The sequence below is a fragment of the Actinia tenebrosa genome, unplaced genomic scaffold (assembly GCF_029948245.1).
Source record: "Actinia tenebrosa isolate PJP-AT-01 unplaced genomic scaffold, QUT_ActTen_1.0 PGA_scaffold2__45_contigs__length_23673736, whole genome shotgun sequence".
In the NCBI taxonomy this organism is placed as follows: Eukaryota; Metazoa; Cnidaria; class Anthozoa; order Actiniaria; family Actiniidae; genus Actinia; species Actinia tenebrosa.
The window spans coordinates 13,293,555-13,305,737 of record NW_028292579.1 but is presented as its reverse complement, the minus strand read 5'-3'; the positions used below and the strand labels follow the sequence as shown (position 1 = coordinate 13,305,737).

The following is a 12,183-nucleotide window of genomic DNA, read 5'->3' as shown; positions in this document are numbered from 1 at the left end:
ATGCAGGAAGGACGTCCCGTTGGAGCTCCTACAAAGGAGCCATATTTCTTCAATTAAAACATAATGAATCTAAACTAAACTATCCAAGCCGTAATACTTTATTTTGGAGAAGCTGGAAAGATGATAAATAACCAAGATGACCTTATTTCTGCGAATGACAGCCAAACTGAGCGTAAGCGAGGAAGACCTAGAAAACCTGTCAATGAGAAGTCAACGATCACGCAAGTGGAACCGAGAAAACGAGGTCGACCTAAAGGATCCAAAAATAAAAACCCAAAGGAAAAGCAAGCTGCATCAAATAGACTAAATTCTTCAGCAGTTGATATCTCAATTTTACAAGAAAATTCTATAGAATACGAGAACGAAATTAAATATGTATCTAGTCAACCGAATCCATCAACGAATTTGAATATTACAAACATTAATCTTCTCCCAAGAGATAACGCTGAATGGATCGATAAGATCGATAAGAATACATGTACATCTATTTCAATTAGTGATTGTTCTTCTGAAAGCGTGAGTAAGCCTGGTAATCTTCCATTATATACAAACGTTAACAAACCAACTACAATCTGCTGGGGTAAAAATTTAGAAGGCGTGGAAATTAATATTCCTACCATGGCCATACTAGAAGCTTACAACGAAATAACAACTTGGAGGAGAAATGTCTTTTTAGTTCCTTATGGGAGAACTGGTAGAGATTTTATCGATCAAATAACTTTACACATAGATGATTGGAATGCGTGCTCTGACAAACAGCATATTGCCTTAAAAGCTGCCTTTGTTCTGTTGGCTGTGGGTCTCCAAAAGCCAAATAAAAAGTCTAAAGCTAAAGAAAACCAACGCATTCTGGCGAAACGTCTCGCACTCTGGAAGGTCGGTGAGCTCAATCAATTAATTCGCGAGGGGAGGATAATTCAAAGTCGCATGAAGAAACACAAGACCACATGTCCACCTGATCGATCAAAAGTCTTTGCAAAACTTGTGATGGAAGGACAAATTAACTCAGCATTGCGCTTCTTAAATGAATCAACAAACGGAGGCATATTACCACTTACAGATGACGTCATGACTCAACTCAAGGAGAAGCATCCTGAACCACAGCCAGCGAAATTGGGATCATTGCTATTCGGCCCAATTGATGATGAGATACCCGAGTCAATTTATAGTGAGATAGACGGTGATATGATCAGACAAGCAGCCCTGAGAACTAAAGGCTCGGGTGGCCCTTTAGGTATTGACGCTAATGGCTTCAGAAGAATTCTTGCCTGTAAATCATTCAAGCAATCCTCCTCAAAGCTTTGTGAAGCACTAGCCACAATGACAAAGATCCTCTGTACAACATATGTAGATCCCACCACCATAGAGGCATTAGTTGCAAGTCGTTTGATACCGCTTGACAAAGGTGAAGGCAGCGTAAGACCCATTGGAGTTGGAGAGGTAATCAGAAGAATCATTGGAAAGTGCGTAATGAATGTGTCAAAGGATGACGTCATCGAGACCAGTGGCTCTCTCCAATTGTGTGCAGGCCAGAGATCAGGGAATGAAGCTGCAGTTCACGCAATGAATACTATCTTTGCTGCAGATAACACAGATGCCGTACTTCTTATTGATGCATCAAATGCTTTCAACTCACTAAACAGAGCTGCTGCTTTGCACAACATCAGAATCCTTTGCCCTATTATTGCAGTTTATGCCATCAACTCGTACAGACAGTCAGCAAGATTATTCATCACAGGCGGGAAAGAACTCGTGTCAGCTGAGGGAACAACACAAGGTGACCCACTGGCTATGGGTATGTACGCGTTGAGTATGCAGCCTCTTATTACAACATTGCAGGCTTTTTCTGACGCCAAGCAATGCTGGTTCGCTGATGACGCTAGTGGTGTAGGAAAAGCAGCGGATCTTAAAAAATGGTGGGACACTCTTAACCAGTACGGACCAGATCTTGGGTACTTCCCCAACGCAAAGAAGTGCTGGGTTATAGTAAAGCCACCAAAAGAAGAAATCGTCAGAGAAACTTTTAAGGATACACCCATTAATGTAACAGTGGAGGGGCACAAACATCTTGGTGCAGTTCTTGGTTCCAGATCGTTTCTAAACGAGTACGTCACGGAAAAGATTGACAACTGGGTGAACGAGATCACCAAATTAGCAGAATTTGCTCTATCCCAGCCACAGGCCTGTTACGCTGCCTACACGTTTGGCTTAAAACATCGCTGGACGTACTTTCTTCGCACACTTCCAGATATCTCAGACCTACTGAAACCTTTAGAAGCTGCCATCTCCGACGTGTTTATACCCGCCATGACACAAAAAGATTGTGATGAAGATGATCGCAAGATTTTATCGCTACCGACACGATATGGAGGTATCGGTATTACTAACCCGTGTATTGACGCAAAGTATGAATTCTCATCGTCAGTCAAAGTAAGTGCCCCACTTGTGGAGAAGATTATCTCCCAGTCTCACGAGTTGCCAGATGAAATTGAAGTGAAAACAGCAAAGCAGAAATGTCACACTGAGAAAGAAAAAGCATCCAAAGATGCGTTTGAAAGCCTGAAGGAAAGTCTACCAAAGATTACAGCCAGATCCTTGGACTTAGCCGCAGAGAAAGGAGCATCAACCTGGTTAACTGTAATTCCTCTTAAGGAAATGGGATTCGACTTGAACAAGAGAGAATTTAGAGACGCTTTACGTCTCCGTTATAATTGGTCTTTCAGAGACATTCCATCAAAGTGTGTATGTGGTGAAGATTTCTCGGTCGATCACGCAATGATATGTAAACGTGGTGGATTCGTAATTCAACGTCACAACGAATTACGCAATCTGGAGGCTGAGCTTCTTAGCACAGTATGCAACGACGTAGAGATTGAGCCCTTGTTACAATCAATCTCAGATGAGAAACTAAGCAAAGGAGCAAACAAAGCTGCAGACGCAAGACTTGACATCCATGCACGAGGTTTCTGGGAGAAGCAACGTTCTGCCTTTTTTGACGTAAGGGTTTGTCACCCAAATGCAGATACGTACAAAGATCTAGATCTACCCAAAATCTACAAGCTACATGAAAATGACAAGAAGCGGAAATACACCGAAAGAGTAAACGAAATCGAACATGGAACATTTACTCCCCTTGTCTTTTGTACAACAGGAGGTATGAGTAAAGAATGCAAAACATATCACAGCAGGCTTGCTGAACTGATAGCCCGAAAGAAAGGTGAAGAGTACCACAAAACAATGGCATGGATTAGGGCCAAGACTTGTTTCTCTCTGTTAAGATCTGCACTTGTATGTCTACGAGGCTCAAGGACTATAAAAAGAACTTATAATGATATAAACAACATAGACTTAGACATTCAGGTTGCTGAAAGCGCCATTTTATAAATTTAGATTTTTAGCTTATTAACGTAGATTTTTAGATAAAGATACATAGTTATATATTTAATATATATTTCAATTTTCCTTATTAGTCAGTTTTTCATCTTATAATTCCTTCTTCTTTGTAAGTATTATATATTAACATATTCATATTTAAATAATGGACAAATTCTATTCGTTTTTTACAATCTTGAAAAAATGTATAAATATTTAAAATTTATTAATTATTGATTAGAGATTATTGTTATTATTAATTATTGATTAAAGACTATATATCCATAACAAATAAAAGATGCTGTATTAAAAAAAAAAAATAAAATTAAATTAAATTAAATTAAATTAAATTAAAAAAAAAAAATAATAATAATAATAATAATAATAATAATAATAATAATAATAATAATAATAATTTGTGCTAATGTTGTTAACACCAAGTCTCACTTGGGTATTTAACTTCTACTTTTCAGATGTCAGCTAAAATTTTTTTATTTTATTCAACATTTTGACAACTGTATTGAGTTTTTTAAGTATCGCCATACATCTTTTTAATAATATGACACCACAGAAAACTAGCTTGGACTAACTGTGGTTCCCTGTGCTACGTTCACTAAAATGTACCTGCTAAAATCTCGAGGCTTGCTTGAGCCCACAGACTTCTGGGATTTTGGTCAGCGGGCTGGCGGTTAAGACAAAGCAGAGAGGCGCTAGCTGGGTATGACTCTGGGTATGAGCTTGTAAAAGGTCCAGCTGAGCCCTCCCCCTTTTTAAATAGCGAAAATAAAGACGAATAATTTACATAACAATGCGCACACACGCCTCCAAGCCTTTGTCGTAGTTTTGCTCCTGTTACGGAAGAATAACTTCGTGATGACCTTCCCACAAGCACCTGTTATCCGTCTTTGGGGGGTAACCAATCAAAAAGCTGTCCCAAATTGAAAGTTTTTTTAATCAAATTTATACTATACCTGCTTTTATCTGGACAATACTGATTATCAGTTTATTCCAAGTTATTTTTGCGTGTACAGGTCATAAAGGGTTTTGGTCTTACAGAAAATGTATTGACTTACGAAAAAATGTTTAAAATTTACCTTAAACGACTTCAAGCTTCTATCTTTTTCTGTCTTTTACTTCTTCATTTTATTTTTGGATATTGTCAACATCGTCTGATCAGCCTTCAGCAAAATAAGGGGCTTTTTACCCTCTGGTTACCCCCCAAAGACGCAAAGTATTATGGGGATGTGCATGAAAGTACGGAATATAACTTCGATGCACTGATGTATTTGCTAGAGCGATCTATCTAATAATTGTCTTATCTCTTGCAATGTTCAAAACAAACAGAACTTTTATCATCTATTAGCACTTTTTTGTGAAAAGAAAGTAAATGAGACCAATATTCATCATTATTAATGGTGTTGGCTGATATTCATCACTATTAATTTTATTGATTAATTTTTAAGTCAATACATTTGAAAGAGTGTTGTTTGCTTTTATCGTTCTTTGACTATATTAATTTCCCTTGGACGTATAACACTGTGTGTGGTAGCCCTAGTGTTACGTGGCTTTTACCACATGACCTTGTAGACGTAGTTTGCCCAGTTCTTGCCCACTCCCTTGTAACAGTCCACTGAGTAGCCATACTTCTGATAGCTTTCGTCATCCCCAACCCAACACTCGCCGTAGAACTGAATGGCAAAGTAGGTCTTGCCTGCTTTCTTGGCTGCTTGATAACATTTTTCCACTACAAAAAAGAAGATGAAAAGAATATAATGAAGTATTAACTTTAAAATGCATATTTAATAAATAAGATAACTTTTCTGTTATCTTTAGATCTAACGAAACTGTAATGTCTTTCTGAAACAAATCGGGGAAAATGGAGATATTTTAAAACTAATAACAGACTATAAGAATCTTGTTTTTGATTGGGTGATTTGCAAGTGTGCTTTAAGCGCAGCTAAGCGCGGTTAGAAATTCATACATCCTGTAATGATCGCTTATTTATTATAATCAACGCGTCTTCATCCATTCTCCACTAACGCGTGGCATTTCCTAAATAAATTAACTGTACCTGTGATCTCTAGGTGAAACCAGTCGATAGAACTTCGGAAGTTTTTGAGAAGTGTCATAGTGCGACCTTGTTGAGGCTTGTCGTGCCAACATCCCAGGTCTTTCCATGGTGCAAAGCGGTACACAAAGTTATGAGACTGCCCTCCAACTCCTGAAATTATTACAACAATAAGTAGCTATATAGTTCGCAATATTTATCTAAAACTAACTTAAAATTAGCACTGACATAGTTATCGAAGTTACGAAGCTATTTGTTTACGAAGCGACGTCTGTTATTTTCTTATTGTTACAAATCAGAGTATATTTTCCTTAATACATTGGTTTAAAACGGATTTTGTGAATGTTAAGTGCTATTAAAATGGAGCTTCCCTATTTTAAACTGGTTTGAGTTTAGAGCCTTATCCTCCATCGATTACCCCCTCCCCCATAGCTCTTACTCCTTTGATTTTCATTTTATTATAATTTTTGAATCACGTGTTCCGCGGTTTTCGCCACATCTCATAGTGTGGTTAACATTTTAAAAAATAAACCATGATTGGGCGAAAGGTTATATATCTAAAAACTAAATTATGATTGTCCAGACCTTCATAGCATTTCGTTCCTTTCCCATGAACGTCGAATTCCAAATTGGCTGTTTTTGATCCCCAGCATTCACCAAAGAACTGGATACCAAAGTACTTGTACCCCTGAGCATGTGCACCCTCGGCACATTTCGTAACCATGCTCCTAATGTTGTACCAATCGACTTGTTTTCTAGCGTTCAGGTAAAGGTCTGATAATGCACGCCCTTTTGGTCCTATCGCCACGATGTCTCGGTAACAGCCCACCTCAAGGATTTGTGGCACACCTATTATAACGTGAACCAGGCATTCATTAGTCATGTAAGCACGTGACCAGTCAGTGAGTAATGAAAGAGATACCTGGGAGTCACGTTACATCAAAGCAAGAAAGTGCAGGGCTAATTAATAGCAGCTGATGAATGTCTTGCGATGATTTCTGTTGTCACATTTAAGCCAATCACGAAGCGTGCGACTTGACAGATATTAGGTATATTTTGCATATTTTTACAGTAGCATGAAGACAGTTTATATTTAAAACCTAATTTACATACACACTACGAGCACGTGTGCTAAGAAGCTTTCCACTCGGGTCGATAAGAAGCGAAAGAGAGAACGATACAAAATAGCCGGAAAGCAGTGATTAGTGCCAGACAATAGTAATGGTCGCCTCGTAGTGTATAAGACATAGTATCAGACATTGACGGGTGCCTTGGGAGGGGTTAGCATACCTTCATGAAGACATTTAACGCCTGCGTCTCTACTGTGCTTACACCAAGTCTTTCCAAAACCACTATGTTGACAATCAAGCAAGCTTAGCTCGTTTCCTTTGCAGGATACGTTTTCTATCCAGACAGGGCCGGTACCTTGTCCATACTTTGCTTGCCTTTGAAAAGAAAAATTGAATCGTTTAGTTGCATCAGAAAAAATCTGTTAACATTTGGTCAGCTACGATTTCAAGCTCACGCCCCTCATGTGAGTCCATACACTATTATGTCTCAAAAACACGGTTTTTGGATCTTGGCAAAAAAACAGAAGTGGATTCAGTTAATTTATCTATTCACAGACTGTATTATATGGTTTAGATTGAATTCTATTGAAAAAAACCACCGTACTTTTTGAGCTAGAAAATCTATATTGCTATGCTATATAGCTTTACTTTTAAGAAAAGGAAAGAGAGGAAAAAGACCGAAAAGAGCAAATATTACAAATGTATGGGCAATTGTTTCCAATGCATAAGCAGGACAGGAGGGAAGGAATCTCTGATATTCATGAATGTGACGATCATAAGCACCGTTTGATGCTATTTTTTAAAATATTATTATTATTTGCTAAAATTTAAATTTTGTCATCGTTTGTTTTCTTTCTGTTTTTGATCCCCAGGTTCTCGGCATGAACCCGGCCAGTGGTCGTGGGGCCGATAACGATTTCTGAATTCGCCATCACTTGTTAATAGAGTTTGTTGGCCGAGTTTCGCCTTGATTCTTTCTCGCTCCGCTTTTCCTCCCTCCGCTAAAATAAACCTTTAAATTTTGATGCGATTTGACGCCTAAACGGTCTTAAATACGCGAGCCGTCCTGGCTCTGGAGACCTGAGCAATTATCCCTGCTCTTCGACGAACGATAAATTAGTTTTTCTTTACCTAGTTTCATGAACGGCTTTGATGAAACCCATTTCGATACATACGACCTCAGCATCTTTCTTGTCCCAATTGTAGTCACAGACGGAACCCCACTGACCATCGTGGAAGATCTCAACCCGACCTGTACCATTGCCCTTCATGCCATCTGGCTTGACTAGTCTTACTTTCTCCCCTGAAAGAAACAACCAAAGCGAGTCATTCTTGATTTGTATCAAATTGGTGCCGAAAATATAAATTATTCGTTGCTAACTGTAATCCATTGGACTGAAATGATTACCCAATCGAGAAGGCTTAGTTTGACTAGTCATTAGTCATAATCGACAACATAGACAATGAAAATAATACGAGCTTACCTGATTCTCGCTTGGTTAAAGCTGCAAAAATTAAATAAAATTAGCAGAATATATTCAATCGTAAGTCACTTGGGATTAGGGTTAGGGTTTAGCTTTTAAATGCTTCAATATCTTTCATGGGGATTTAAGGAAGGTTAGGGCTCTTTGCGAAAAACTTCACTGAAATGTGATTAGTTGATTGGACTTTGGGGAAAACAAGAATCTATTTCACGACTTGGAAGGTGAAAATAATTTCACAAAGGAAATAGAAAGTATTCTTCGATTTTTTTCTTACCACAGAGAATGGAAGGCAACAAAGCCACCAAAACTAAAAGAAACTTCATAACTGCTCCCGCTTTACGTCAGCGTGGTAACGAACCACTGAAGATTCGATCGGTGCTGGATTTCCAATTTGTCGGCTTTTATACTTTTCACTAAAATAACATCAAAGAATAGGATTCATTATTTTTGTGGAGAGAAAAATCATATTAATCAAGCCTAACGAGCTCCATCTAATGAAGGGGAGAAAAGATAAATAAATATTTTAGAAAGTAAACCTTGCTTAATCAGCACCGTATATGGAGGAGTGAGAAACAAACCATGACGCATGCTTGGCAAACTCTTTCTTTCTTTTTTCATTCTGATAGTTTTTAACAAAATCTGAAATCATTTTTTCAATTTTATTATCATAACAGATTCTTTTTCAGTTCTATTGCGGGATTTACATCGAGTTGGCTTTCAAGGCACACTTCTACTGACAGGTCTAAGTTTGCCTTCGCAGTCTCAATTTTTGTTTAAGAAAACAAGCAACGGATATTGTGAAGAGTTGTGTGTTTTGCGTCTTTGTTAGTTATTAACAGTATTACACAAACACTGATCAATACTAAATACTGTATTTATTTTGACATTCAGTCGCTGATTTTGGTATAAGAAGTTGTTTGCTTTAATCTGGTTAAATTGTTATCCCATTTATTTTCATTACTTGCTTATAGCAAAACTTTACTGACAATTTGATCTGTTTTGTCTATGTTAATGTTTTGTCTTCGTTGACGATTTACTCTGTTAAGGACGCTGGAAAGTGTTTTGTGCCTTCACATTATAAACTAAAAAAATTATTATGGGTATAATATGACAGCAAGTGAACCCGGAAAGCCAAAGACCAAACCAAAGATCACAATGAATATGAAAAAAGGAATAAAGGAAAAAGAAAAAGAAAAAGAAAAAGAAAAAAGAAAAAAGAAAAAAGAAAAAAGAAAAAAGAAAAAAGAAAAAAGAAAAAGAAAAAGAAAAAAAGAAAAACAATTCTGTAAGAGTGAACTATTTTACAATTTTTTCTTTTTTTGTCAAAAAGAAGATTACGATACCAAGTTTAAATATTCCGGTTTTTAAAAAATTTCACTATTTGGTTCCTGAATTATGATTTTTTAAATAAACATCTTCGATGGCATACCAAGGGTTCTGATGTTGTCATAGCAACGTCTTATATCATTTTTTCATGTTCATTGTGATCTTTGGTTTGGTCTTTGGCTTTCCAGGTTTATTTGCTGTCATATTATAGCCACAATAATTTTTTTTAGTTCATAATCAGTGAAGGCACAAAACACTTTCCAGCCTCCTTAAAAGGAAGAGGAAAACATGTAGGTGATCCTTCTTTTCATTGTCTGCTTAAGTCTTTACTTTCATTTCTTTTCTTCAGTAATATAACATTTTTTGTACTACATTTTTTTCATCTTTTCTTTCTTCATTCTTGTCTGTTCTCCTTACTCAATGTGTATAGTACTTTCCTAGTGTTATCGTCTAAGGTTGATAAAGATTGTGGATGTAATAAGAACTTCTGGCGTGATTATTGAGAATTGTTCAGGTAAGGCTTCAAAGAACACCCAAAACAAACTTGTCAACTCCTCTAAAAAACACGCCTAATTATTGGAAGATCTCACCGCACTCAATATACGACATGCAATATCTGTGTTTCAATTTTTTAACTAGTTTGGATCACAGATAATTGGTTATTTCTAATTGAAATGAGGAATATCGAGAATGATTAATGAGGATTTCAGATATGATAATTAATACTAAAATTATAAAGCGCTTTATACAATATTTGAAGTATAACGCTCGCGCTGATTGGCTGTCTAGCGTTGGGCGGCTTTAAAGTCTATTATTCGAAAAGTCTTTTATTCGTCTACCGCGCTCGTGTTCCTAAGCTTGCATTGTCGTGCTCTACAGCTTCCAGCGAATATATATATACATATAAATATATAAAAATGATATAATCCTAGACAATAGATAATATAAACTGATACCACAACTATAAAATATGTCTTTGATAGTGTTTTTGTTGTTGTTGTTGTTGTTGAAAGATTCAAAGTTAGTTTTTAAGCGAAGATATTAATTCTGATAGCTTGAATTATTTTCATAAATATGGAGCAGCGAGGATGGAACTGCACCCACCAAAAGTAGATGACTTAGCATTAGGGATTACAAGAAAATTCTTCCTATCAGCTCTGGTTGCCTGGTTTGGCGCTTGTGAATCAGATCAGCAAGATAAACAGCAGCGGTCCCGTGCAGGTACTTGAAGGTCAGCAATAGTATCTTGTATTCGATCCTTCTCCTAACAGGTAACCAATGGAGATCACGTAGAACTGAGGTTATACTGCTCATACGTTCTGGTCCCAGTAACTAACCTTGCTCTGGGGCGGGTCAAGGGAACCCCCTAAATCGTAAACAAACCCCCATAAATGAGCCATCTTTATTTTACCGAAACTCCTAAATGTGAATGAAAAGCACGAAGGCAATTGTATTATCTTGAATGAATCTTCAGTGGCTTTGGCTAGCCAATCTGGAATCTGTCTTTCTTTTTTCTCTTTTTATTTTCTTTAGGGCAGTGAATGTATTTAAATCAGTTATCTGGCAGTCTATTGAGATATTTTTGTATGGGTGAAGAACAAGCGTTTTTCCGTTTGTACTATGCCGTGGTTATGGTTCACATATCGTGATTTACTTACAATACACAAGGAATCTGCGGTCCGGAAAAAAATCAGTTTCAATTTTGCATTAAGTAATTAAAGTTAAGTTTGCTTATTTCTTTACCACATACAGCACATAGCCAAGCAGTTAGCTGGATAATTGCCGGCTTTAATGACGTACAATTTTAAGGTGAATGCAAAGTCTCTTCAAGTTGTCCCGAGCACAATCAATTCATTTTTGTTTGAAATTTTGCGACATTCGCGCTAAAAGCCGTTCCAAATAATGGAACTTTGCTTAAGGGAAGGGGAATAAAGCAATTTCTTAAACTTAGGTGAATAAACAAGGTTTTAAAGGTATAATTGTCCGGCAAAAATCAAAGCGACTTAAACTGTGTATTTCTTACCTATAAAACGTTAGGTATATACTGAAAGTCCTGATATTGCCCCAGTGCGAGTTCCAGATCAGCAGCTTACAGGTTTCCCGGCAAATTTTAGCTGAATCAAATCAAATTGTGAGTCCAAAGGCCGGAACCATCGTGTTATCAATACGGGGGAAGTTAGGGATGCTCTAAGTAAATATTCAACATTTTGGTTTGGAATTTGAAGTGTATGAGAGTATGAATTGTTTAGATGTACTTGGAATATGCAAAGAAACGGTTAAATGCCAAGGATTTAAAAAACATCAAAAGCAAAAAATGAAATATAATAAAAAGTTTTTTCTTTTGTCTAATTTTTTTTGACACACTTTTTCGAAAAAACGCGATTCTGCAAAAGACGCATGAGCGACCTGGTGCTGTCGGGAAATGAGTGTGCCAAAGTGTTGATAGCTGCCGTTTCCTACCTGTTTCATAGCTGTGGTTCTTTGTCATAGCTTCTAAAATCCATTTAAAAGAGCCTTTTTGATCTTTTTTCCCTTAGAGGATATCATTATTTTTGGCGTTCATAAAAGATACAGAAGTATTGACATTTCTAGTGTGCAAATATTACATTTTGAACCGTAATTAGCATTGACAAACATTCCACAAGCAGCCTAATTTTACATCCAACTCCCACATGTCTGATCTAAATGCATTCAACAATATATCTGCCGCTAAGCTTTTTTTTTCTTTTTGGTTTTCTGTTCGTCTCGTTAATCAATTACCGGGGTCTTCAGTGTTAAATTGGGAGTAATAATAGCAGAGTTCGAACTTCAATCGTTCCTAACGATCCCTTGTGAGTAAATAGCCATCATTACTCCGGAAAAG

The 12,183-nt window shown here is 37.0% G+C and overlaps 2 protein-coding genes and 1 long non-coding RNA gene across 3 annotated transcripts; 2 read left to right on the top strand and 1 right to left on the bottom strand.

Moving 5' to 3' along the window:
- Positions 1 to 3,546, top strand: LOC148909280 (uncharacterized). The gene has a single exon (XM_089034583.1). It carries the CDS (start codon positions 121 to 123, stop codon positions 3,382 to 3,384), a length of 3,264 nt encoding a protein of 1,087 aa, XP_088890709.1. The 5' UTR covers positions 1 to 120; the 3' UTR covers positions 3,385 to 3,546.
- Positions 3,547 to 4,800: 1,254 nt separating this feature from the next.
- On the bottom strand, positions 4,801 to 11,434 carry LOC116304274 (uncharacterized). The gene is made up of 8 exons (XM_031713983.2): positions 11,344 to 11,434; positions 8,269 to 8,407; positions 7,995 to 8,015; positions 7,642 to 7,813; positions 6,731 to 6,885; positions 6,026 to 6,289; positions 5,444 to 5,593; positions 4,801 to 5,116 (listed from the first exon to the last, which is right to left on the bottom strand). Exons 2-8 carry the CDS (start codon positions 8,315 to 8,317, stop codon positions 4,941 to 4,943), a joined length of 987 nt encoding a protein of 328 aa, XP_031569843.1. The 5' UTR covers positions 8,318 to 8,407; positions 11,344 to 11,434; the 3' UTR covers positions 4,801 to 4,940.
- On the top strand, positions 9,571 to 10,579 carry LOC116304275 (uncharacterized). The gene is made up of 3 exons (XR_004198043.1): positions 9,571 to 9,610; positions 9,762 to 9,834; positions 10,404 to 10,579. It is a non-coding gene; the product is annotated as an uncharacterized LOC116304275 (long non-coding RNA).
- Positions 11,435 to 12,183: the final 749 nt, after the last annotated feature.